General features: G+C 59.4%; 3 protein-coding genes across 4 annotated transcripts; all 3 read left to right on the top strand.

Annotated features, from left to right (window-relative positions):
• The first annotated feature begins 26 nt into the window (after positions 1-26).
• HGS (hepatocyte growth factor-regulated tyrosine kinase substrate) lies at positions 27-9,449 on the top strand. Of its 2 annotated transcripts, XM_032129086.1 has the most exons (21): positions 27-120; positions 505-589; positions 974-1,049; positions 1,458-1,550; positions 3,403-3,526; positions 4,409-4,461; positions 4,911-4,979; positions 5,190-5,314; positions 5,548-5,626; positions 5,714-5,812; positions 6,020-6,115; positions 6,451-6,489; positions 6,573-6,716; positions 6,853-7,066; positions 7,248-7,420; positions 7,543-7,683; positions 7,762-7,939; positions 8,017-8,150; positions 8,405-8,521; positions 8,685-8,780; positions 8,855-8,959. In XM_032129086.1, exons 1-21 carry the CDS (start codon positions 84-86, stop codon positions 8,957-8,959), a joined length of 2,277 nt encoding a protein of 758 aa, XP_031984977.1. In that variant the 5' UTR covers positions 27-83. The 2 variants fall into 2 exon arrangements, with proteins under 2 accessions (XP_031984977.1, XP_031984976.1); XM_032129085.1 differs by having other exon boundaries at positions 84-120; positions 5,548-5,812; positions 6,856-7,066; positions 8,855-9,449.
• A 607-nt stretch (positions 9,450-10,056) lies between these two features.
• MRPL12 (mitochondrial ribosomal protein L12) lies at positions 10,057-13,525 on the top strand. Its single transcript, XM_032129095.1, has 4 exons — positions 10,057-10,375; positions 10,480-10,560; positions 10,674-10,808; positions 13,228-13,525. Exons 1-4 carry the CDS (start codon positions 10,109-10,111, stop codon positions 13,342-13,344), a joined length of 600 nt encoding a protein of 199 aa, XP_031984986.1. The 5' UTR covers positions 10,057-10,108; the 3' UTR covers positions 13,345-13,525.
• Positions 13,526-14,188: 663 nt separating this feature from the next.
• On the top strand, positions 14,189-21,377 carry SLC25A10 (solute carrier family 25 member 10). Its single transcript, XM_032129093.1, has 11 exons — positions 14,189-14,458; positions 17,477-17,596; positions 17,685-17,799; positions 17,879-17,927; positions 18,260-18,301; positions 18,593-18,636; positions 19,115-19,185; positions 19,291-19,383; positions 19,619-19,696; positions 19,804-19,860; positions 20,345-21,377. The coding sequence occupies exons 1-11, from the start codon at positions 14,189-14,191 to the stop codon at positions 20,444-20,446; spliced, it is 1,041 nt and encodes a 346-aa protein (XP_031984984.1). The 3' UTR covers positions 20,447-21,377.
• Positions 21,378-21,543: the final 166 nt, after the last annotated feature.

Genomic DNA, 21,543 nt, shown 5'->3' with positions numbered 1-21,543 from the left:
AAGCCGGAAGCGGAAGGGCCGCGGCGGGGCGGGGGCCGGACCGGGCCGGAGCGAGCGGGCCGGGCCGGTGGCGGGCGGACACCATGGGGCGCGGCGGCGGCACCTTCGAGCGGCTCCTCGGTACCGACGCGGCTCCCTCGGCGGGCGGGACGGGAACCGGGTCGGGGCGCACCGCTCGGCCGGGTCGGGGTCCGCAGCGCTCGGCCCCGGGAGCAGGCGGGCCCAGAGCACGGCACTGGCTGGGCCGGGTTGGGTCACGGTGCCGCAGCCCGGTGCCGCCCGGGAGGAGCGGCAGCGGCGGGGCCGAGGTTACCGAGCGCCCCGGGGTGTCTGAAGCGGGAGGGTTGGTGCTTTCTGGGTGAAATCGGGGGTTTATCCCCGAGCCTCGGGGCAGCGCCACGCCCCGAGCGCTCCCAGGGACGCGTCGGTGGCGGAGCGGAGTCGCGGGGAGCAGCGGGGGGAGCAGCGCGGCTCACGGCGGCCTGATGGGTTTGTTCATTGCAGATAAGGCCACGAGCCAGCTCCTGCTGGAGACAGACTGGGAATCCATCCTGCAGATCTGCGACATGATCCGTCAGGGAGACACCCAGTGAGTGCTCCTGGGCTTTCGGACGTGCTGTGGGCACAGCTCTCCTGCCTGCACAAGGAAGGAGACCCTTCGAGGGTCTTGGACCTGGCAGCCCGTGGTAGCACATGTCTCATTATACGCTTCCGTAAGAGCATCAGAGGGGCTGTAGAGCACATCCTGATGTGCTGGTGTGCTTCCCGGACCCTGGGAGCTGCCGATTACCCCTGGCCTGAAACTCAAGCTTGAATGTGCTGATTCCTTCCCAGTTTTACTCAGTGAATCATGTACCTCTGAGCTAACTGAGCCCTCATGTCAGGGTGGGGATTGGTGGGTTGTCAGCAGTGGGTGGGATCTCCCCTCAGATCCTTGATCCCCTGAGAACATATCTCCTCTTCCCCTCCCCAGAGCGAAATATGCCGTCAATGCCATCAAGAAAAAAGTGAATGACAAGAATCCCCACGTGGCCCTGTACGCGCTGGAGGTAACGGCACCTGGCTGGGAGCACTGCAGGGGCTTCTTACTACCTGCCTTCAGACTGCACAGGTTACTGCAGCACAGCATGGAGCCAGCCTCTTCCTGACTCTGGCACAGAGGTTTTGGGATGATCAGCCCAGGGCCTTCATGCTTTAGTTCCATCTCGGCTTTGGAACAGGCAAAGCTGAGACTGGGGCTGCTGTCCCTGGGGTTGGTTTCCACAGAGCAGAGTCCCCCAGCCCCGCATGGAGGTGAAGGACAGCTGGCTCACAGTGCAGGGAGTGGATTGACATGGCCCCAACACACCTCATTGCTTAAGTAGTGCCCCATGTTCAGCCTGTAATGTGTACTGGGACCTCCACAAGTCGCAGGGGAGGCAGGAAGCTGTGGGCTGATGTTGCCTTGGCCCTTGCAGGTCATGGAGTCGGTGGTTAAAAACTGTGGCCAAACAGTCCATGACGAGGTGGCCAATAAACAGACCATGGAGGAGCTGAAGGAAATACTCAAGGTAAATAGGTTTATTTTACTATCTTTTTTTTTTTTTTTTCCTGTGGAAAAGCAGCAGCAGCAGGAAGAAATGTGTGTGTCGTCTCTTGTATTCCCTTTGGGTAAGGAGCAGAAGGGAAACTGGAAATGCGCTTTAGAAAAGAGCAAACTGTCATGTGGTGTGAAGGGGTGGATGTAGACAGTGAAGGAGGGCTTCTGAGAAGAGGAAATGTGGTGGGAGCAGAGGTTTGTCTGTACTGTGAAATGGCAGGAAAGTGCTGCAGAGGCCTTGGCCATTCCATGGTAAAGGCTCCTGGATACAACACTTGGGTTGGGACAGCAAAGGAAACCGGGTGATAGCCTGGCACCTGTACCAAGGACCTGGGCAGTGGCGAGGTGAATTCCCTCTTGTGGAACAATGTGAGACACATAGGCAGGTAAAGCAACAAAGGAGAAACCAGCTGGAGCTTCCTCTGTGTCACGGCCATTTCATTGGCATGTCAAGTTGTTCAGGAGCTCTGCAGGATGTGACCATGGCTGCTGGCACTGACAGGTTGTTGTTACAAGCTATCACCAGTCTGATACCTGCTGGAGCTTCATGTGTCCTTGGACTGGGGAATTCTATGAGTGAAGTGGAAATGAGAACTGTCTCCAGCTCCCAACTCAGAACAGCAATGCCCAGATGCTTGTTAGCATCATACTGTTCCTTCCTTACAGCTGCTGTCTTCCACCAGAAATAAACAAACAGGTGACCCAGATCCTTGGAGGATGAGCTGTGTGAGTCCTGTCACCTTGCACATCGAGCAGAGTGTCTCTCCTGCCACCTTCCTGCTAGGGCTGACTCAGTCTCCATGCAGGATCTTCTCCTGAGGCAGGAACACTGCCATAGCATGACACCTAGGTGTGGTAGCATAGCTGCTCCGAGGGCTGAGGACATCGGATCAGATCCAGGGATTTTGTGGTTTTCTCAGTCCTTGCCTGCCTCAGGAGTTTCACAACTGCCCCATTCTCCTCCCACACTTGGAACTTTACTGCTTGTGAACACCTGATGCTGATAAAACAGTCCACGTTCTGATGAGGTTCAGGGCTGTGACATATATGGAATGCAGGATTTTGCCAATTGTTCTAGAAGTTGGAGTTCCAGGAATTGTCAGTAAATGATGCTGTGTGGGCCAAGGTCTTGGCTGAAATCAGAGCTTGACAGTGCTCCTATGCTTCCTGGGGATTTCTGGAACAGCCAGTCATGTGGATGTGATCACTTGGTCAGCTGATGACATAGAGGCTTCGAGGCTGGCTGAGGTCAGAACAGGCTTGCCAACTTTTCTCCAGTTCCTTGAAGTGTGATGCAGTTGCCCCTGCCTCCAAAGGGCAGCTGTCCCAGCTGTCCTCGCTGTGTCACATCCTGAGATGGCTTTGAGTACTCCTGAACTGGAGGTGCTGGCACCCTCCAGGCACCCCCCACCACTGTCAGTGGGCAGGCAAGGCGGGCTGTGCTGTACTGGGCAGCTGGGGGTCCCATGGTGTTCTGAGTGTGGGGTGGGCAGCTCTTGTGTGGGGGTGGACAGAGCTGCTGGGCAGGCCCCAGAGCCACTGGGCATTTGCTCTAAGCATCAAGGCCACAGCTCTGTTCAGTTGGTCTGTGCTGCTTTGAAGGACGTTTTGTTGTTTGTGCTGGAGGGGGCTGCTGAAGGGGTCTGTCCTCTGTGCTGTGCATTGTCCTTACTGCAGATTTCTGACAGCTCTTACCTCTCCTGAGTACTCTAAAGTCTGTCTTTCCTGAGTGGTATTTCTGGCTTCTCTTCAGGGGGTTCACACCATCCTTTGGGTTTCAGGGGCATTTTCTCAGATGTTTTTTTCTCCTCCTTCCTGTGCAGAGGCAAGTGGAGACAAGTGTCCGCAGTAAGATCCTATACCTCATCCAGGCCTGGGCTCATGCCTTCCGCAATGAGCCCAAGTACAAGGTGGTGCAGGACACCTATCAGATAATGAAGGTTGAAGGTGAGGACTGTTGTCACAGGTGAGGAGACACCTGATGAAGCAGCTCTGCTCTGCAGGAGCGTTGGCAGTTCCCTGCCTGATGCGAGCAAAATCCGGACTTGCAGCACTGAGCTCTTCCTTGGTTCCCAATACCCAATGAACCCCTCAGGGTGACTAAATCCCGCTGCAGAGATGGGACAGTCCCGTGGTCCCAGGACCGGGGCTGCCTTGCTGTGGGCCTCCAGCATACCCAGCGCCTCAGGGCTGGCAGGAAGACCTGAAAAGCAGGAACTGCAACTTTTCTTGGGGAGACTGGCAGCAAGTCATCATGTCCTCTGGGAAGGGATTTGCTGTGGGGCAGTTCCTTCCTCACAGGCTTTTGTTCCTGCTCCCAGGATGGGTCCACGCTCCCACTTTCTGACAGTGTTAGTGTGACATTTTCCCTTCTGTCCCAGGACAGCAAGGGCAGGGACACGCTGCTGCCTCTGCTTCCTGCTGTGCACCAGAAACTCTGCAGGCAGTGGCAGAAGCTTGGAGGGTCAGTCCCCCATCCTGAGCTGGTGCTGCCAAACTCTGGCCCTTCAAGGACTGAGACTCACAGCCTTGCCTGCCCATCCAGTGGGCTTTTTATCCCCCTCAGTTCAATGTACTGAGAAATAATAAGCCTTATCCAGAGGCCTGTGATGTCCCTTGTGGGTGTGTAAGGGAAACAATTGGCCCTTGACCAGTACCTCCCTCTGACACACCATGGCTGAGGGGTGCCTGCTGGTGTGTCAGAGGGAGGTACTGGTCAAGACAAGAGGTGGTGCTGACCTCGCACCTGTAGCATGAGCTTGCAGGCACCGTGGCCTCCCTGTGCCAGACGACTCCTGTCACAACGGGACTCCGTTTCCTCTCCCGCAGGTCACGTCTTCCCGGAGTTCAAGGAGAGCGACGCCATGTTCGCTGCCGAGAGGGTGAGCTCTGTGGTGGGGGGGAGCAGCTGGCACTGTGGGACAGACCTGTTTCCCCATCCCCTTCCTGCCAAACCTGCAGGTCTTGCATTCCTCCGTTTTGTGCGGATTGGAGGCCTTGCTGGGAGAACTGACCAGGACAGGGAGTCAGACCCATCATTCCTCCTGCTCACTGGCCCTACAGCAGCTTGGCAGGCTGGACGTGGCAGCAGGGCACTGCTGAAGTGATTGCTGTGCAGATGCTTTCCTAGCAAATCTTGTACTTGACTGGAAAGCATCACAATCTCTAAGGAACATGAGATAACTTCTGGGGATTAATATTTCCTGTGGAGCTGCAAATGCCTCCAGTCTCCCTCGTGAGGCATGAGAGCCTTGCTAGCCATCAGAGCTCCTGAAAGGCTCAGTGCAGACACACTCCTCCCTCCTTATGCAATTTCCCTTGACCCTGACAGGCTCCAGACTGGGTGGATGCAGAGGAGTGTCACAGGTGCCGAGTGCAGTTTGGCGTTGTGACGCGGAAGGTGGGTGCTGCTCCTGCTCCTCTGGGTTCCCTGCTCTACACAGCCCTTGGGACTTGCAGAACTCCCTGCAGGACTTGCTGTGTGGAAGTGTGTTGGGGACAGACCATGTTTCCTGGCTGCTGGCAGGGAAATGCCAGGAGTGTCTGAGTGATGTTGGCTAAAGGAGAAGGAATGTCTTGCCACCACACTCATGTCTCTCGTCCTTCACAGCACCACTGCCGGGCCTGCGGGCAGATCTTCTGTGGGAAATGCTCTTCCAAATATTCCACCATCCCCAAGTTCGGGATTGAGAAGGAAGTGAGAGTCTGTGAGCCCTGCTATGAGCATCTCAACAAGTTAGTACCCTTCGTGATGGGTTTCTTTGCCTGTGACAGGTGGGACCGTGAGGGAGGAAGCATGGTGTGGAGCTAGCTCCCTGCAGAGCACAACGAGGGCTTCCCAGGCTGTGCAGGCTGGGCTGGGCCCTCTTCCTTCCTGGGAGTGGGGTTTGCCACTGGAACATTGTGCAGAACTGGGCTCTGGTGCAGAGGAAGGAGCATTCAGTCCATACTGTTACCTGTCACTACAGGAAAACTGAGGGTAAAGCTGCTGCCACCTCTGAACTGCCCCCTGAGTACCTGACCAGCCCCCTCTCTCAGCAGTCCCAGGTGAGTGGCTGCCCCATAGGTGATCTGGTGATCCCGACCTGTTTGTTTATTCCATTACTGACCACCTCCTCGTCTTTCCACTTCCAGCTGCCTCCAAAGCGCGATGAGACAGCTCTGCAAGAGGAAGAGGAACTCCAGCTGGCTATTGCCTTGTCTCAGTCAGAGGCTGAGGAGAAGGAGAGAATGGTTTGTTCCCTGCTGGGATCTGAGAGGGGTTGTTGCTCTTCGGCCCAGCTATGCTGGGCCATAACAGATCTCTGGACATGTCCTGATGTGAGCGAGGCTCAAAGCCTGTGGAATGAGAGGGTGAAAGCAGAGCCAGGCACAGGCTGTGTTGTGGTTGGTTTGGAGAAGCCTGGACTCTATCTGAGTTGGCAATTTTCTCTTTTGCAGAGGCAGAAAACAACCTACTCCATGTACCCTAAGGCTGAGCCCACTCCTGTCACATCATCGGCTCCCCCAGCCAGCACGCTCTACTCCCCGCCTGTGGTATGTCCGTGGCAGCTCCTGTACATGAAGTGGCTGGACACAGGCCACTTCCTGAGCCCGAGTCTGCCCTGCTTGTGTCCAATTTAATCCCCATTCTGAGGGAAAATATTTGCTCTATTCAACCCCTTGCTCATTCACTGTGTTTTGAGCAAGAAGATGTGTTCTCAGCTGGCACTTACTTGCCTCCACTGCCTCCCAGCTTGTGTCCCCTTTGAGGCTCTCACTGTTGCTCAGCACTGGTGGTCATACATGGCCAGGTCCGAGCTGAACATCTGTGTGGGACCTGGGGATCTCTGATTTTGCTGAACTGCATTTCTCCGTTTGTCTCTTTCCAGAATTCCTCTGCTCCCTTGGCCGAGGACATTGACCCAGAGGTAAGAATCCTGGCTCTGCTAGTCTGCAGCACAGGCTTGCTGCTGCAAGTCAGTGATGCTCATCTTCCTTCTCTTCCTGGCAGCTGGCTCGGTACCTGAACCGTAACTACTGGGAGAAGAAACAGGAGGAGGTTCGCAAGAGCCCCACGCCGTCAGCACCCCTGTCCCTGACGGAGCCAGCTGTGCAGCCTGGGGAAGCCCACCCTGCCCCTCTTGGGGTGGTTGAGGTAAGAGGGCACCCGGGCCTGGGTCTGGCACCTACCGAGGGGCAAGAAGCACCCTACTCTTTGGCTCTGCAAGCTGGCTGCTGTCTCTTGGCACTGGGAGGTCCCAGCTGACAGGCTGCCCCATCCTTCCTTCCAGCAGCAGTACCAGAACGGTGAGTCCGAGGAGAACCACGAGCAGTTCCTGAAGGCACTGCAGAACGCGGTCACCACGTTTGTCAACCGCATGAAGAGCAACCACATGCGAGGCCGCAGCATCACCAACGACTCTGCCGTGTTGTCCCTCTTCCAGTCCATCAACAACATGCACCCGCAGCTGCTGGAGCTGCTCAACCAGCTGGACGAGCGCAGGCGTGCGTGGGAGCTGGGGGAGCTGCTGGCCCTGGGCGTGGGTGGGCAGCAGCCAGGGCTTCCACCGTGTCAGGGTTCAGCATTCCCATGACACAGTCTCACTGGAGAGAAGCTAGTGTGGAGTGCAGAGACAGTCTGAGTGCTCTGTCCCCATGTTCCTGAGGCTGTCCCTTCCCTCCCCAGTGTACTATGAAGGCCTGCAGGACAAACTGGCCCAGATCCGGGATGCGCGTGGGGCTCTGAACGCGCTGCGGGAGGAGCACCAGGAGAAGCTGCGCCGTGCAGCGGAGGAGGCGGAGCGGCAGCGCCAGATCCAGCTGGCACAGAAGCTGGAGATCATGAGGCAGAAGAAGCAGGTGAGGCAGGGAAGCATGTCCAGGGTATTCCAGGCCTGCCTGCACTGTGGCCCAGTGTGAGTCCTGGAAGGAGGGGTTGTGTGGTGGTATGGCTCCCAGCCACCACAGCCCTGTTCCCACAGGAGTACCTGGAGATGCAGCGTCAGTTGGCCATCCAGCGACTGCAGGAGCAGGAGAAGGAGAGGCAGCTGCGCCTGGAGCAGCAGAAGCAGACCATCCAGATGAGAGCCCAGATGCCAGCTTTCTCACTGCCTTATGCCCAGGTACAGCTGCTGGGGTAGGCACCCCCCTGTCAGGTTCCAGGAACTGTGGCCTTAAGCTGGCTTTCCTCCTCCCACCAGCTCCAGGCCATGCCCGCAGCCAGTGGGGTGATCTACCAGCCCTCTGGGCCCACCAGCTTCCCTGGCACCTTCAGCCCAGCTGGCTCCGTGGAGGGCTCTCCCATGCACAGCGTGTACATGAACCAGGCTGCACAAGGGGGAACTGGGCCCTACACGGCCATGCCCGTCACCGGGACTGGTACGTTGGGCAGCTCAGCCTGTGGGGGTAGGGGTGAGCCCAAGGCAGTTGCTCCAACCTCTGCTCTCTCCACCCAGATCCCAGCATGGTGAATGCCTACATGTACCAGCCGGGCGCCAGCGGTGGGCAGGGGCCTCAGCAGGGGCCGGCGGTGCCCACCACCACTCCTGCATATTCATCCTACCAGCCCACACCCACACAGGGCTACCAGGCAAGTGAGGCAGTGCAGCCTGCAGCCAACTGGGACAAGGCCTGGGGTGTTCTGTGGGGCTGGGCAATGTACCCCAACTCGGCAGTGGGATCTCTGAGCAGGAGGGGGAGGGCCTGGTTGGTTCCAGATCTCCAGATCTGCTGCTCTTGCTGTGGAAGTGGGCTGGAGTCAGATCCAGTTCTGGGCACAAGGGCCTTGTTTGGAGATGTGAGCCATTGCTGCCTGTGCCACCTCTCACCAGCCTCTCCCCACAGACTGCAGCCTCACAGTCGCAGAGCATCCCAGCCATCTCGCAGGCACCCCAGTCGGGCACCATGGGCTACATGGGCAGCCAGTCTGTCTCCATGGGCTACCAGCCCTACAGCATGCAGGTGAGCGCTCCCTGCTTGGGCATGGGGGGACAAGCCGTGAGTGGGCTCCAGCCCATGGAGCCATCCTCAGGGAGGTCTGGTGGAGGCTGGGGGCTGTCACCACTGCCCTGTGGGTACTGCATGTACCCCAGCCCCTCTGACACCCACTCCCTTGTTCCCATAGGGTCTCATGTCTGCCCTGCCAGGCCAGGATACAGCTCTGAGCAGCCTGCCAGCCCAGCAGTCCTACCTGCCTGGGCAGCAGCCTCTCTACCAACAGGTGAGTGCTACCAGCCCAGGGTGTCAGGACCCAGTGGGGCATCTGTGCTAACGAAGCTGTTTCCTCTGTTCCAGGTGGCCCCAGCTGGGGGGCCCCCCCAGCAGCAGCCCCCACCAGCACCTGCCCCCGGGCAACAGCCCCCAGGCAGCGGAGAGGCCCAGCTCATCTCGTTTGACTGATTGTGGGCACAAGGCACAGGGGTCTCGGGGGTCCCGTGGGTCCAGTGTAACACTACTCTTCATCCGAAATCACTCTGTACTTCGACTACTCGTCCTGTCCCCCGGCCCCATGTCCCAGGGGCAGCGGGGCCATAGGCTCCTACTACCGGCTTTGGGGACCAAGGGGCAGGGGTGCAGCCCCCCCTGCCCTGCAGCCTGGGGTAGCAGCCCCCCGGCTCACCCACTCACCCGCAGCTGGTGGCCCCTGGGGCCAGGTGAGAGCTCGGCCTGTCCCTGTCGTTGCCCCGGGGCTTGTGGCTCAGGCCCCAAGGGTGCAGCGCTCCAGCCCTGCCCGGTCCCCGGCGCCAGCTCTGCCCCATCCCTGCTGAGCCCCGCTCCCCGCAGCGCCCTCACGGGCCCCGGGGCCCTTCGTTGGGCCGGGCCTGTCCCCGTCCCCGCCCCTCGCAGGGGAGACCGAGCGCTACCGGTGACAATAAAGCGTTGGAACGAAGTGCGGCCTCGTGTGCTGGGCGGGGGCGGGCATCCCGCCAGCGGCCGGCGCCTGTGGCTGCCAAGGGGTGGCGGCAGCTCCAGGGTGCGGGTCCCTTCGTACTTTCCCTCGCAGTACCGGCCAGCTTCAGCTCCATTTCAGTTTTGGCCACATAAGTTTCCTCTCTACAGAGTCTAGAATGTTTCTATGCTGTAGATGCATAGTCCTAAATTATTAAGCTTTATGGAGCCTTAGAGTGAATTACTGCAATTAGTGAAAGTCAAAAAGGTAAAATGACAAGGATTTCAGACTTTGTTTTTGTTTGTTTTAGTTTGCACTCATGCTTCAATTTTACCATTAACCATGGTGTACAGTGTAGAAATATAACCAATTCTCCTTCCAAGCATTCTGGAGAGGAAGTAATTTCTGTTCCTTCGTAAATGAAATTTTTTCTACTCTTTTTTAGAACTGATAATTATAAATAGTAATGGATTTATTATGATCGATCTCGCTTTTCTATTCTGCCCGATTTTGCCTACAACTCCCACTGCAGATCGGTTTGCCCTACCTCTATCACTATTGGCTCTCTATCGGTACCGGGCGCCGCCCACCCCGGCCCGAGTGGCGGCGCGGGGCCCGCCGGGAGGCCGGGGCGGAGCGTTCGGTGTCCTGGGGCCGCCATGCTGCCCGCCGCGCTGCCCGCCGCCCGCCGGGCGCTGCTGCCGCTGCCGCCGCTGCTGCCGCTGCTGCCGCCGTGCCCCGTGCTCCGCGGGCCCCCCGCCGGGCTGCGGGCACTCGGCACCAGCCCCGCGCGGCGCTCGGAGGCGCTGGCCGGGGCGCCGCTGGACACGGCCGCCAAGGAGTACTCGCCCAAGGTGCGGCAGCTGGTGCGGGACATCGCGGGGCTGACGCTGCTGGAGGTGGCCGATCTCAACGCGCTGCTCAAGGTGGGTGCGGGGGCGGCCCGGCCTGACCCGGCTCATCCCGGCTCGTCCCGGCCCGGCCGCGTGCGCCGCCTGACCGGCCGCTGGTGCCACTGCTCTTCCCGCAGGAGACGCTGAAGATCCCGGACGTGGGGGTGATGCCCGCGGCGGCCGCCGCCTCCCTCCTGCCCGCCCAGGCGGCTCCGCAGGTACCGGGCGCTCCGGGAGGGGCGGGAGCGGGGCCCCAGGGACCACACGCGCGGTGGCGGGCGAGGCCGGTGGGCTCGGCCGCGGGACTTCACCGTGCTCCGGCTGCTTCCAGGAGGAGGAGGAGGTGGTCCCGCTCAAGAAAGAGAAGACTCATTTTACTGTCCGGCTGACGGAGCTGAAGGCCACTGACAAGGTGAAGCTGATCAAGGAGGTGAAGAATTTCGTGCCAGGAGTGAACCTCGTGCAGGTGAGGAGGTGCTGCCCCAGGCTGTGGTGTGTTGCCCCCAGGTCCAGCAACCTCAGCTCTCTGTTCAAAAGGAGCCTGTATTTGTGTGTTCAGAAGCACAGTCTGCCTGCGTGCATCTCAGTGCAGCGACGTGGGGAACAGGATTTGATTGTGCCTTTGTCTGGCATTTTCCCTTGTCAGGAGGAGGCTCAGAGCAAAGGACTCAGAGACGTCCATGCCCGCCTTAGCTTCTCCAGACCTGAGAGCTGCTGTGAGCTTTCTTGCAGAGCTCAGGAATAACCAGCATCCCACACTACAGCTGGATTTGGCTTGCCTTTCCCAAGGCCAATGTATTTCTGAAGTTAAATGAGCTTCTCTAATTCACACATCTTGCAATCCAGGCTTTCAGCTCTTTTCATTTTATAGGTGATGCTGCTTCTTTCCTGAGAGGATACGGGCCTCAGCCCTGGGCAGTGTCTGAGCTCAGGCCCTTGACCTGGGATGTGGGCTCAGCATGCTGGGTGATGAAGCTGCTACTGCTGAAGCATGTAACATGCTGCACCTCTCCACAGGGTGATCCTTCCATGTCTTGGGGTCAACAGTAGCACTTTCCAGTATTCCCGCTGCAACGTTGGGCATTGCAGTGTCTGCTCCAGTTGTAGCCCAGGGGAGCAGAAGTATTTGCAAATAATCTTCTGACCCATTCTTATTGCTGCATTGCAAAGCCAGCAGAGAAAGTCAGTGGCACAGGTACAAGTTTGGCTGTCCCACGGGGATAATTACCTGACTGTCAGTGTGGTTCCTCTGGAAGTTGTTAATCTATTATCGGTCCCAAGCAAACATGAAAATACCAAACTCTGTAATGGACACAATCAGCAGATAATTAACTGGGGAGCTGATGCTAAATGAGCTTTGCTTTGCATGTGGCACCTGTTGGATGAGCTGTTTGTAGGTGCCAGTTGTTGCAGGCAAACTCAGGTGTGATGTACCCATGCCCGACACTTTGGGTGAAACACAGACACAACACAAACAGTTGTGGAGGTTCTACCTGCAGAGGCTGTGTTCAAAGTAGAGACAAAGCACTTTTATTGTAAATTTTACTGCCATCCAGTCGAGGTGTTTTGAACGAGGTTTGCAGGGAGATCTTCCCTGCCTGTAGAGTTGCTGATAGAATGGGGGGAAGCACAGCTAGTGATTACTTTGGGCACTGCTGGGACCCAAACATCAGTCCTGCGGCAGCAACTGTTCTGTGAGACAGGTGCGTGATCAGCACATGCCAAACCAAGGCTGGCTGCACCTCAGGAAGCTCACTGGGAGCTGCTCAGCAGATGCTGACCCTCTGTCACCACCAGCCCTGGGCTCTACCTGGGTTGGGAACACACTGCGTCTGCCCCATGGTTGCTGCTACATGGGTCCCACTTGGCTTGGGCTCCGCTCTTGTTCCCACTGAACACCAGGAACAGCTGCTTCTCTTGACCAGGGCTGCTGTAGAATGGAGTTACACCTTGGTGAGCAGGGTTCAGAAATGAATAACCTGTGTTGTGTTTCCTGTCCTCATCGCAGTGAGCCTGAACAGGCTCCTGTCCAAATCCTGTCCTGGTGAGCAAAGGCATTTGTGCCCTGCCGAGCACTGCCCGCATATCTGTGCCTTCTAATCCCAGCAAAAAAAGCATTTTTCTGCCACCACAGATATATAGGCATTGAACCCAGCAGGAATCAAAAGGACAAAACCTTTCTGCCAGCACAGCGACTAGTCCAGTGGGTGCTAAAGCCCCGCAGTGCTGTGGCAGAGAGCTGCTGCGTGTAAGAGCAGCAGGGGCTTGTCCTCCTGGGCTCGCTTCCTTCTCTATAGTAGCACTGCAGTAAATTCTTTAAATTAGCTCAATAGTTTTTCACCTTGCCTTAAGTATTGCAGTGCTGCTTAGTACCAGTAGTTTTGCTTTAAAAGTCCCTGAAATGTCAAAATACTGTGTTGTCAAGTAGTCTGTGCTGGGGCTCTGTTTTAGCCAGTGCAGCTGTGTCCAAACCCTGCACTGGCCTCCCCTCCTGCTGGTACAAGTATGTGAACCAAAACATTGGCCCCGAGCAGAGCCAGCCCAGCACCAGGCGGACGCTGCCTCAGCAGGTCACCGCATGGGCTCTGCCTGCACCCACACCCACGCAGGCCAGGGTGCACATCAGGGAGCACCACGCACGTGGTGGAAGGAACTGAAGAGCAGTGAATCGCTGGAAAAGGTTTCCCAGCAGGCGTGCTGTCGCTTGCGGTCAGGTTTAGCTGCCTTCTGGTGGGATGTGCCATAGTTCAAGTGTAAGTCTTGGGGTTTGTACTGGTCAGTGAGTTTCCATGGTTGGCTTAAGCAGAGGTCAGGATCATGGCTCTAAATCCAATAATCCAGTTAGTGAAAGCCAGTTTACAAGCCTCGTACTTTGTCCCTTGCAGGCAAAGAAGCTGGTGGAGTCCCTTCCGCAGGAGATCAAGGCGAACGCCTCCAAGGAGGAAGCAGAGAAGATCAAAGCAGCACTAGAGGCAGCAGGAGGGACTGTTGTTCTGGAGTAGTCTCACCACGGAGAGACTGGTGCTACAGCTGCTGCCCAAGCCGGGCTCCGGACCTTTCCGAGTGCACGTGGCACAGTGGGAGTACTCTCCCGAAGAATGCTGTATGGTTTGGCAGAGCTGCTACTTCCTGCCATCACCATGAACTCTACCTTATAAATATCAAAAAAAACCTGTAAAATGATTCATCTTTCTCAAATGCCGATTAACCCCATGCTCCCCATTTCATGGAATCAGAATGGCTTAGGGTGGAAGGGAAAGATCATCGCATTCCAGCCCCTTGCTATGGGCAGGGACACCTTCCACTAGGCCAGGTTGCTCCAAGCCCTGTCCGACTTGGCCTTGAACACTTCCAGGGATGGGGCAGCTACGGCTTCTCTGGGCAACCTGTGCCAGGGCCTCACCATCCTCACGGCCAAAATTTTCTTTTTAATATCTAGTCTAAACCTACTCTGAGTTTGAAGCCATTCCCCCTTGTCCTGTCACTACATGCTCTTGTAAATAGTCTGTCCATCTTTCTTGTGGGCTCCCTTCAGGTACTGGAAGTTTGCACCAGCACATCACCCACCTCCTTACACTGCCTTTTGCTGATGGTCTTACCTCTGCTAATTATTAACAAGAAGAACCCACTTCCACAAGTTGTGGAGATGCATGAGGGGTGGGAAAGAGTATTCTGGAGCTGCTGATTATCCCTGCGCTCCGCGTGTGCGCGCTGGTAACGCTGCCGTTTGTACCTGTGCATCCCCCACCTCTTCACCCTGCGTTTTGCTGATGGCTTCATCTCCCCATTAATTACCCCTGTTAACTATTAACGGGAAGAAGCCACTTCCATGGGCTGGAAATGGAGATGTGTATGGGGTGGCAAGGAGGACTCTGGAGCCTGGGGTTGCCGCGTTCGCCGCAGGCTCGGAGATGCGAGCCCCGGGCCCGCCCCACCCCCTTCCGGTACCGGGAGGGGGCGTGGTTTAACGGGAGGGGGCGTGGCCTCGGTCCGGTGAGGGCGTGGCTTCTGGCAGAAGCAGCGCCCATGGCGGAGCGGCGCGTTTCGCGCTGGTACTTCGGCGGCCTCGCGTCGTCCGGGGCCGCCTGCTGCACCCACCCCTTGGATCTGCTGAAGGTGAAGAGGGGACACGCCGGGGCGCGGCTGTGACGGCGTGGGGAGGCGCTTCAGGGGGATGGAGGGCGAGTGTGGGAAGCGCGACGCGGCTGTGAATGATTGCGGTGGTTTGGGGGGAGGCTGTGAGGGGATGGGGTGACGGTTTTGGGGGCTTGGTAGTTGTGAGGGGTTGGGGGGACGGTTAGGGGGACTGGTACTGGTTGTGAGGGTCCCGGAGAGGGTGTGACAGGATGAGGAGAAGGTTAGGGGGATTTGGGACTGGCTGTAGGGGTCCTGGAGAGGCTGCGATGGAGTGAGGAGTAGGTCTGAGGGTCCCGGAGCGGCTTTGGGGGGTTGGAAGTGGCTGTGAGGGGGTGGGGAGGCGCTCCGAGGGTCCCTGGAGCGGCTGTGGGACCGGCTGTGAGGGACTGGGCTGCAGCGGGGGAGTGGCTGTGAGGGGACGGGGAGCGGGTCTGAGAGTCCCGGAGTGGCTGTGGGACCAGCTCTGAGGGACCTGGCTGTGGGGGGTGCGGCTGTGGGGGAGAGGAGAGCAGCTGCGAGGGTCCCAGAGCAGCTTTGAGGGGATGGTGAATGGGCCGGGGGGAACTGGGAGTGACTGTGAGGGTCCCGGGATGGCTGCGAGGGGATGAGGAGCTGCTCTGAGGATCCCGGAGTAGCTGAAGGACTGGCTCTGAGGCACTGGGGAACGGCTGCCTGAGGAGGGGAGGGAGTGGCTGTGAGGGTCCTGGAGCCACTTTGAGGGGATGGGGAGCTGCTCTGGGGTTCTGGGAAGCAGGCCTGAGGGTCCTGGAACAGCTGTGAAGGGATAGGGAATGGCTGTGAGGGTCCCAGAGCAACGGAGGGAGCTGGAAAACAGCTGTAGAGGTCTGGGGAAACGGCTGCTGGGGGTCAGTTCTGAGGAGCTGATTCGTGGCTGTGCAGGAACATGGCCCTGGGCCCAGGGACAGGGCTGAGGGGTCACAAGACCCAGCCCAGGGGCATGGGCAGGTGTGTGGGTGAGGGATCTGGGGAGCTCGGGGTGCCAGCTCTAGGAGCTGTGGAGGGCGCCTTGCCCAGCCCTGCCTGGATATGGCAGTGGCTCTGGGGCTGGCAGTGTTGGACACTGGCCCACTGGGCTCTGAGCCCTCCAGCCAAGATGTCACCTAGGCGCCACAGATGACCTGGCATGCCTGCTTCCCGACACAAGCACGAGGCCGTGCGCAGCCCTGTGCTGCAGCACCCACGGATGGGGCAAGTGCCAGCGCTGCCCAGAGCCTTGTGTGCTGGCCAAGTGGCGACGAGCCTGGCAGTGGAGCAGGCTGTGGGTGGGGAGGGAAGAGCCAGGCCCAGGGACAGGGCCTGCCCTTCCCGGGCCATGCCTGTGGGTGAGGCTGGGACAGACACCCCCTTCCCACCCCATGGCATGGAGGGAGGGGAAGATGTTCCAGGCATAGGCCCAGGAGAGGAGCCAGCCCTGGCAGGGGGATGCCGCCTCCCCAGTGCTCGGCCTGTTGCCTCGTCCAGCTGGCCCCGTCATGCCAGTGGAAGGTGGCTGCCAGCCCGTGGGAGCTTGTGTGGGATGCCATGGCAAGGCGCTAAGAAAGGGAATTAGTCTGACACCTGCGTCTAGGTCTGTCTCTGAGCCAGCATGATGGCTGTGACGTTTGGGCTGCATCCCCATGCTGTCCTGTGTGGATGTGCAGCCCCTGCATTCCTGCAGCTGCGAGCAGCACAGCCTATCTGGCTGGTTTTCCCAGAGGGTTCACGCCTGAATATTGAATACAGACCTGCCTTTGGCCAAGAGTCCCCCTACAGCAGAGGCTGGCGCCAGGCCTGGGGAGGCACAAGAGGCCTCAGGGTCTGGCAGGGCAGGGGACGAAGGGCACTTCACTGCACCTCTGGACCTTGGCCCCAGTGAGAGGCCCTGGCCAGCCTGCCTGGAGAGTGCTTGTGCCCTTAGGCCAACTCCGTGCAGCCACGGGCCACCCACGGGCTGCTGGTCCTGCAGCAACCAGCAGTGACCACAGCCTGGCCAGCCCCTCCCATGCCTGCCTGCCTGCCCTTCCTGCAGCCCTGAGACTGCAGGCAGTGGGCCATGTCCCTGCATGGCTCTGCCTGCCCTGCCCACTTCTTCTGCCCCATGCTGCTAACAGCCACAAGCTCTGGTCCCTGACGTCCAAAATCCACCTGTGGGGATTGCAAGCAGGCCCCTGCACCCCTGCTGCTGTCCCATGTGGAAGACAGTGGCTGTTCCCAGCGTCCTGCAGTGTGTCCCATGACCCAGCTGTGCCACGGCTTCTGTAGTGGGAGCTGGGCCTGGTCCCCTGACAGCAGCCCTTTGCTCTCCTTATCTCCTGGGGCCTTTGACCCACATGTGGTCTCTGCAGCACTCGGAGCATGCTCCAGCACCAGCCGATACGGCTCCCCTGTCCCAGCCAGATTCCCTGCCTGTTGCCATTGCCCCTGGTAATGGTAAGAAGCATTGGGCTGCCACAGGCGGAAAGGGGAGTGCCTGGCCAGCTCTGGGGTTCTCTTCCTGCCTGTGTGATTCCTGCATTCCTGGGGAGAAGGGGAAGTGGCCTGCTGCCTTGCGTGGCCATGACTTCATCAGCCCAGCTGCATTCCTTTGACCAAACCCACACTGGGGACTTGCTCACTCACGTACTGCTGGACACACACACACCTTCCACCAGCACAGCACCCCCCTGCCTCGCGGTGGCTCAGAAGAGCAGGCGCCACCTTCACCTTGGGGCCGGCTGTTGAGGGCAGGGCCTGGGAGGTGCTGCAGGCAGGTGCCTGGGCACTCCTCTTTCCCTCACTGCCTCCACCCCTCTGGTGCCAGGCTGGGCCAGTCTGGTGTGGGGTGTCCAGAGCTATTGCTGTTGGCTCAGGTGTGGGGAGCCCGGAGCTATTGCTGTTGACTCCTGTGCAAGTGCTGTTAACCTGACACATGCTCAAATCCACACCTGCTCCCTGCTCAGTGTGCTCCCATCCCTACCCAGCCTGGCGCTGGGCTGATGCTGCTGCGCTCTGCCCCAGGTCCACCTGCAGACGCAGCAGGAGGTGAAGATGCGGATGATGGGGATGGCAATGCATGTGATCCGCACCGACGGCTTCCTGGCTCTCTACAATGGGCTCAGTGCCTCGCTGTGCCGGCAGGTGAGTGCACAGAGCTCCTGCCGCACGTGCTGCAGCTGACCAGCTGCCCTGTGCCAGGGACACAGTCGCTCATTTCCCCCTCATCCAGATGACGTATTCCTTGACTCGCTTTGGCATCTATGAGACCGCGAAGAACTACCTGGGCCAGGGCAACCAGGGGCCTCCCCCTTTCTACCAGAAAGTGCTGTTGGCTGCAGCAGGAGGTGAGCCAGGCAGTGGGGCCCTTGGCTCTGGCTCCCTCAGGATGGGTAAGACCCTGATCCAACTCTTCTTTGGCCACAGGTTTCACTGGTGGGTTTGTGGGGACCCCAGCGGACATGGTGAATGTCAGGTCAGTTCTGTCTGCACGACCAGGGCTTTTGGCCTGTGCATGACGGCATTTGGGGTGGTGGGTGGTGCTGGGGTGCTCCCGACATCTCTCCTGGCCAGCCTGCCCCACAGTCAGTGAGCCAGGAGCTCTGTGCCCAGGGTGGCCAGAGCTGTTCTGCCTTTTGGTGACAGCCCCCAGCCGTGTGTGACCCTCAGGGGGAGTGGGACTGGAGGCAACTTTCTTGGCCCTTTGTAAACGGGCAACACAGTTCCACTGCCCAGGGCTGGGGTCCCCAGTGCTGCAGGGGACAGTGGATACCGGCTCCCCCTCACCTGCGGTGCTCTGCCTTCTAGGATGCAGAACGACATGAAGCAGCCGCCGGCTCAGCGGCGCAAGTGAGTGAGGGGCCAGGGCGAGGGGCGCTGGGGCAGAGGGGTGGGAGGCCCGGAGGGGCCGTGGGACAGCGCGGAGTGGCCGGACGGGACCGGCGCTCCGGGCTCCGCGTGGCCGCGGGGGGGCAGCACCGCACCGGCGGCACGGCCCGAGCGCCCGGACCGGGGCGGTGGGGCCGGGGCCGGGGCCGGGGCCGCCGTCCCGGGAGCCGCCGGTGCCCGGGGGGAGCGGCGGGGCTGCCGCCGTGCTGGGGAGCCTCGGGCCCTGACCCCTTCCCCTCTCGCTCCTTCCAGTTATTCCCATGCCCTGGATGGCATGTACCGTGTCCTCCGGGAAGGTGAGGCCGTGCCAGCCGCGTGGGTGAGCCTGCTCCAGTGCCCTAGCAGGCAGGGCTTACCCCGGAAGTTCGCTCAGCCGGGGCAGGGAGAGGGGCCGGGGGATGCCCTTGGGGATGGGGGAGCCCAGGGGAGTGGAGGGTCTGGCGCCTCCCCATCGTCTGGCTGGGGCAGGGGCTGAGCAAAGTCTGGCAGGGCCTGGCAGCCTGCACACGCTTGGTGGGAAAGGGTGACCTGCTCGGAGCTGCAACAGAAAAGCGCAGGAGGGTGGAGCAGGTGGAACGGGATGAGCAGAGGCAGGGAGGAGGTCACGCTGTTTTGAAGGACTCCCTACTCCTGCAGCCTGTTTGCTATGGTGTGCTTCAAGCAGAGCTGTGTGAGGAGCTGGGGACACAGACTGGGCATGGAAGGAGGCTCCAGGGGGAATGGAGTGTGAGTGATGGCAGAGAACTGTGCTGATCCAAATCTGTCTGTCTACAGAGGGCCTGAAGAAACTCTTCTCAGGAGCATCGGTGGCATCCTGCCGCGGGGCCCTTGTTACTGTTGGGCAGGTAGGACAGCTCTGCTGGGCAGTAGGTGACTGGGTTAGGGACTAGGATGGTCCCTGCTGTGGCAAAGAAGGGGGAACATGTCACTGATTCACCATGTCTCTGCAGCTTTCCTGTTATGACCAGGCCAAGCAGCTGGTTCTCGCAACTGGATTGCTGTCAGACAACATCTTCACTCACTTCCTGTCCAGCTTCATTGCTGTGAGTAGGGCCGGGGCTGTGGGGGCAGAGCTGGGGCTGGGTTTGCCTGCAGCCAGGTTCAGAGTGTCAGGCTGGGGCTGCCAGAGCTGCCACTCTGGGCTCGGTGGAGCAGGGCCGGGCACAGTGGCTCCAGGAGGCTCCTGGCCTGGGGTCGGGTCCCAGTGTGGCTCTGAGTCACTCCAGTGACCACAGCAGTTGCTGGTACCAAGTTCTCCTGACTTGGCTGACTCTGCAGGGTGGGTGTGCCACATTCCTGTGCCAGCCCCTGGATGTGCTCAAGACCCGCCTCATGAACTCCCACGGAGAGTACCGGGTGAGTCACCCACCTTGCCCACCTTGCTGCTGCCTGTCCTCCTGTCTCTGTATGCCAGCCTCTGGCTCCCAGCCCCTCCCACTTCATCTCTCACCCTCTCACTTCAGGGTGTCACCCACTGTGCCATGGAAACTGCCAAGCTCGGACCTCTCGCCTTCTACAAGGTACCTGGCTGGGGGTGCATGGCATGGGGCAGGCTGGCCCCGAGCTGGGAGCAGAGGTTCTGGTCCAGAACAGTCCTGGGGCGGGGGGCCTTTCAGGCTCTGCTGTGGCAGCCCAGCTGCTTCCTGCATCAGGCCTTTGTCTGCTCAGCCCAGGCTTGGCCCCAAGGTATTGCAAGCCCTGGCCTCGATGGGACTCAGCCTGAGTCCAGGCACCACAGCTGTGGCCGTTGCACCCATGGAGCTCCCAAACAGCAGTGCAGGTGCTAGCACTGATGTGGGGAGCACAGGGGTTAGCACATGGTGCTGAGACCTGTGTGCACTGTGATGGCCATGATGTGACAGCACCTGCTCTGCAGCCCACAATATGTGCCTGGCTAGTGCTGACCCACACCTGCCCACGTGTGCTGCTGCCAGGGTTGAGCTGCTGAACAACCAGCGGCAGGCACACACACTGACTTTCCCCCTTCTTGCTGTCCCCTTCCAGGGCTTCGTTCCTGCTGCTGTCCGGCTCATTCCTCAGACCATTCTCACCTTTGTCTTCCTGGAGCAGCTGCGCAAATATTTTGGGATCAAAGTGACCACCTGAATCAGAGGGACCAGACCCTGCCTTGCCCCAGGGGGGAGAGCGTGTGGGTCACTCCCAAGATCCCAGAACCCCTCTCTGCTCTCTGGGGCCAGTGTCATTCCCCCTCCTCTCGACTCCACTCCTGTGCCTTGCCAGCACCTGTGGCCAACCCCCACCCTGCAAATTCGTCTCTCCTCTCACCCCCATTCTCGGCATCTCCACCTCTGCACTACTGCTTTTGGGGGTTTTTGTAGGTTTTTTTTTTCTGTCTTCCCACTGCCCTACTGGCCCTGAGTTCTGTCCTTGCCCCCTCCCCAGCCTTGTCCCTGATGTGCCCCAGAAGCAGGACTGTGCTGTCTCAGGGAGTAGGGAGATCAAATGCCTGGCTCTGTACCTCATCTCAGAGCCCATGGGGCTGGGGGGGCTGCTGACCCTGTGGCTGTGGGGCTGGGGCTTGGGGCAGTATGTGAGGCCATGCCCTCCTTCTGCCTTTAGCCCCCGTGCTCCTCCCTAACCCCAGCACAGCTTGGACCTCCTGCCCTGCTCCTGGCTTCCCACCCTCTGCTTCTGCTTGGCCAAAACTCCCCAGCACTGCTGGCTGCTGGGCTTTTCAGGGATTGTGCCTCATACCAATGATGGTGGGGCACAGGGCCTGGCTCTGGCAGGGCCTGGCAATGGCTGCTCGGGGACCCAGCACTCACTCACCACAGTGCGCCTACACCACACTGCATCTGGCCTCTGTGGGGGCATCCCCTCCCACCACTCTGCGGCTTCACTCACTTCGGGGCTGGGAAGACCCCCACCCCTCACAGCCCCTCACCCCACACTTCCCCAGTGTGTGTGAGCACCAGCCCCTCCACCATGTGCAGCCCTGTGTGTGCTGGCCCCAAGGAATCAAAGAACTGGAATATCTGAGACCTTAATGTATAATAAAGAGTGAATGTGCACAGGGCCTGCTGTCGTGTTAGGAGGGGAGAGATGCCACACCCCCTTTCATTGCTGAGGGCTTGGGCTGGGAGCTGAGCCCCCCAGAGCTGAGGGAGGGTAGCAAGGCTTGGCCCCCGGCGCTATGCCAGGTAGGGGGTCTTCACCTCTCTCCGTGCCCAGCACCCCTGGCC

This window comes from Corvus moneduloides, chromosome 19 (assembly GCF_009650955.1).
Source record: "Corvus moneduloides isolate bCorMon1 chromosome 19, bCorMon1.pri, whole genome shotgun sequence".
Classification (NCBI taxonomy): domain Eukaryota; kingdom Metazoa; phylum Chordata; class Aves; order Passeriformes; family Corvidae; genus Corvus; species Corvus moneduloides.
This window is presented reverse-complemented; position numbering and strand designations above follow the sequence as displayed.